A 4,276-nucleotide genomic window follows, 5' to 3' on the forward strand; every position below is an offset into this window, starting at 1 on the left:
GAGTAATATCTGAAGTTCTTCTAGTCTCAGTCACACAGCAAAAATTCTTCTCCACAAATAATTGAGATTTATCTCCCAGCAATTCTCAATGGCCATATTGTAAGTCATATAGGTATTTTATGATCCCAAAGTTGCAATAGCATGCTCTGGCTGAGTGGCAGCATAGCTGTACAATCAATATGCTTTTGCACACTTGCATCTTTGAGTGGGTTAGAAATGCAGCACAGCCTGAAATAACAGCATAAATTTAATGGGCTGGCAGTCTGAAAAGTAGAGCAGTATAACAACAGGTGTATTAATTTGTGCTGTGATGTGTAACTGATACCACTGTAATTTTGCTACAATTAGGCTCTGTTTTAAAACAGAGTACAAAATACCTGGTGCTGGAGCTACGATAATCAGCTGAAAATCAAAAGGAAAGGACAACAGGTAGCACTGTAGAGCATGTTGTGCAGAGGTAATTCATATATATCACACATTTGCAAAACCTATATCCTCTGTTAGCCCTTTATTAGAGACACTATATTCAGACAAATTGAACAAATCCTAAAACATATAAACCCTTAACACTACAAATACATCTTTCCAAAAGTCATGAAGTTCTATAAAACCACGTAGGTTTCTATTTTAGTTTCTTTTTGACATGATTGTTGTTGGATACTTAAAATTTATGAGTTCATAGATGAGTCAAACCTTGACTGGAGATGATTCCTCTTCTAACTACATGTGCTTTACCACAAACATTAAAAACAACTACTTAGGAACAGCATTTTCTAGGAATTTTGAAAATATTTTAGGCATAATTATTGTCATTACAGAAAAGTCTGAAACATTTCCTTTAATCATTCAATACATAGCTCCATAACTCCATACACTTGGAAACTACGATTTTGCTGTAAGTTTTCTTCTCACATATGTGTCTATATGTACATACACACACATATATATGCACTATTATAAAATGAGGGTCAAGAAAAGCAGGACCTTTACATTTCCACATTTTCTCTGTTTGCAATAGGAATAAAACTGCAGATACCACCTGTGACATCTACAAAAATTGAACCAGCTTAACTTCAAATCCTCTTGACAGGCTCTGCTTTTCCCACTGTCATTTTTTCATTCTTACCAAAGTCTGTTTGCTCTAAGAGTATATTGTTAGGCCATACATTCAATTTTCATGCAACAAAGCCCTCTCCCTTTTACACTGCCCTGAAATGACTAAGTCTTGTGCCAGACCCAAAAACCAGGCTTGCACTGCTCAACTCCACTCTGCTGTGCACAAGAAAACCAGTTTGCAGCTGCGGTGTTGCTAGACCTAGTTATACACATAAACATTAAATATTACTTATTTTTGTGTTCTTCCAGTAGTTCAAAAAATAGTCTAAACCATGCAACATACAAGCAAGCCTTACAGGGCCTGGTTCTATTTGTGGAATGGTAAAGTATCAGTAATTCCTCTGAGCTCCACTAATGGAGACATGCTAATTGCCACATCTAGATTGCCATCAACTCACAGTGGTGACAGGGGGAGTTCAGAGTACTAAAACATTTTGAAGGACTGTGCCTTAAACAAAAATCTTCCCAAAGTCACGTTATCTCCTTACAGTGCTCATTCTGTGAACTCAGAACAAAAACAAACAAACAAACAAACAAACAAACAAACAGACAGACAAACCCAAAAACCAACCAAACAAAATCCAAGTTAACAATTTCAGATTTTTTTTCCTCAAATTTATATCACTGACTGAAGATCTATTTCCTAATGGTTGGGAATAAAAGTCTATCTTGGGAGCTAAATTCACATAAGCCAAATTCTCCAGCACAGCTACCACAGAGTACATGTACATGAGGCTGCTCATCCATTAGGAAGAACTGGAGGCTTGGAAATGTCACTGGTGGTGGTGGAAATGCTGGGAGGGAGGGTAAGCATAACAGAACATAGCTAGAGAAATCTGCAGAGCTCTGAACCCTCAAAGGGAAGCCTAAGGTGTGTACACTGAAATAAGTGCACCTGGAGAACAGCAAGCACGTGGCTGGGTCCCCAGAAGTCCTCATTAGCAGGAATATTTCACAGTGAGCTGCAACTATATGACAAGGAAAAAAGGGCTTCTCTTTGGGTAAAGTGTTCTGGAGACAAGTTTTTAACATTAGAAAAAAAAAAAGTTGGCCTCCCACAAGTATTTTTGCTGCAGCAAGAACTAAAAAATTGGTAGTTTGTTTTATTCTTCTTAGAATATTAACTAATGGAGTGATTTAATTTGCTATAAATGATGATGGATTATAAATAACAGATATTTCAGAGCATGAGATGCTTTGGGTGAAGAGATGCAGTACTTGCATCTGGAAGGTGTCTGCTACAGTAATTTCTTCTTGGATGAATCCTACAGCATGAACTGACTTGATCAGTCCCATACAAAGCAAAGTTCTACTCATTTGAACAGTGGCAGGAGCAGCAGGCACCAAGTTTGGCAATTTTGCTTTATCCCTTTCTAAAATTCAGCCCTTCAAAATCAACATGCAATTTTTATTTCCAGTTCTTAGCTCAAAAAATGCTTGGGATGAGGGGTGTCAAATTCAGTTGGAAAAAAAGGAACCACGTAACTAGGGCCAGTGCTTCCATTTAGTGGGATGGACAATAAGAATTAATAAGAATACAAAGAATACAAAAACTGGATAAATCAACTATGCTACACATCTGGCAACACACCTTTTTTTTACTGTATTTGTTATCAAGAAGACATGCAGTCTAGAACTTCATGGCAAACACACTGGCAAAAGCCATAAATCATGAGAATAACAAGGCTCGAAGGAACAAGGCTTACAAAGACAACCCCAAGGGTGACTTTCTTGGATACCAGTAAATAAATCCCTAAAGGCAAAGAGCTAAAGTACAGCAGCCCTAGCAACCACACTAGCACCCGAATCGAGGTCTGGAAGAGCAAAGATGTGCAGTTCCACACTGTCCAGTTGTGGGACACAGTTGCAACAGAGTCAAAACTTGTAGGCCTGTAAAATTCCACCACGGGGGTTGAGTTCAGAGTCTGGGGACTTTCTCTTTGTACTTCCATGATTGTTATAACCAGGCAATTAGAAGAGGTGTGAGAAGGGCTAACCAGAGATGCCAGCCTTTTGGGAGTCAACAGCAGTTCTGTTGGGTTGTCTGGTAGGCACTTCTTTCCCTTTCCCCCACAAGCTAAATTCAGAAGGATGTTGTTGTCATCAGGAAGACTACTGACCTCATCGTCCGGCAGGCACGTTTCAAACCTGCAGAACGGGCACACTATGACTCCTTGTGGGGAATCCCCAAAGTCTATGATCTTGCAAAGGCATTTGGCACACACTCTGTGACAGCACTCCAGCACTTTTGGCTTTCTCTGCCGCAGGTTATAGCGGTTGTAACAGATCTTGCACTCAAGCTCATCCGAGCTCTGGGTCTCCACGGACTCCTCTGGTAGCTGAGTGGTCATCTCTTCAGGCAGTTTTCAGGCTCGTGGAAAGAGAAGGCAAGGGATGAAGAGGTCACTCTGCCTTATTTTAGAACATTTTCCTATCACCCATCTCACACAGAAAAAGAGGAGATGACTTCGTTGAAAAGCATCAGTAGACATCATCCATTTTCAGCTTCTGCTAGGGGTTGTTCACTGCATGTCCTTTACTCTGAGCCAGGCGTCCATCTGAAAAAGCCAAAGTGGATTTTTTGTTGAAAGCGAAGGCAAAAACAGGAAAGGAAAGGGGCAGGGGAAGGGGAAAGGGAAGGGGAAAAGCAAAGGGAAGGGGAGAGAGGAAAACGGAGAGGGAAAGCTTTAGCAAATGAAATATGCAAGTTCTACTTTTTATAAGCTCAGCTTCCTTTGCTAAAGCTACCTCTAAGGTAGCTGCTTTCTGTGGCATATGAAGCCTATATAACAGTCATGATGATGAAACTTAGCATCATACTGCAAGGATTTATTTTAGAGATGAAGCTCTGAGTGATTCAGCCCATGAAGTTCTCAGCAGAAGCTGCAATCTAATCACTGATCTGTGACCATTTATTTAAACATGAGACTTGACATCTGGAGCTTTTGGTCTTTCCTAGTAACTTGTGAACCTGCTGTCCAATTTCAAACAAATCAGCAGAGGGGCCACAGTACTGAAGATAATTAAGTTGCTAAAAAGAAATAAGCACTGGCAATTGGGTAGAGGAGAGATATTTACAATAAGTACCATTTATCCTAGAGGTCAATGGGTGGTCAGCACACCCCAGCCTCTGCTCTGAATGGGCAGCATGCTGCCTGTA

At 40.2% G+C, this 4,276-nt stretch overlaps 1 protein-coding gene across 1 annotated transcript; it reads right to left on the minus strand.

The window, feature by feature from the left end:
* Positions 1–1,729: 1,729 nt before the first annotated feature.
* Positions 1,730–3,668, minus strand: RNF182 (ring finger protein 182). Its single transcript, XM_059843147.1, has one exon. It carries the CDS (start codon positions 3,465–3,467, stop codon positions 2,730–2,732), a length of 738 nt encoding a protein of 245 aa, XP_059699130.1. The 5' UTR covers positions 3,468–3,668; the 3' UTR covers positions 1,730–2,729.
* Positions 3,669–4,276: the final 608 nt, after the last annotated feature.

Source organism: Haemorhous mexicanus, chromosome 1 (assembly GCF_027477595.1).
Source record: "Haemorhous mexicanus isolate bHaeMex1 chromosome 1, bHaeMex1.pri, whole genome shotgun sequence".
NCBI classification, from domain to species: Eukaryota; Metazoa; Chordata; class Aves; order Passeriformes; family Fringillidae; genus Haemorhous; species Haemorhous mexicanus.

Bases quoted from the DNA above. Each gene is read 5' to 3' on its own strand.
- RNF182 (XM_059843147.1), bottom strand. From the start codon at position 3,467: ATGACCACTCAGCTACCAGAGGAGTCCGTGGAGACCCAGAGCTCGGAT.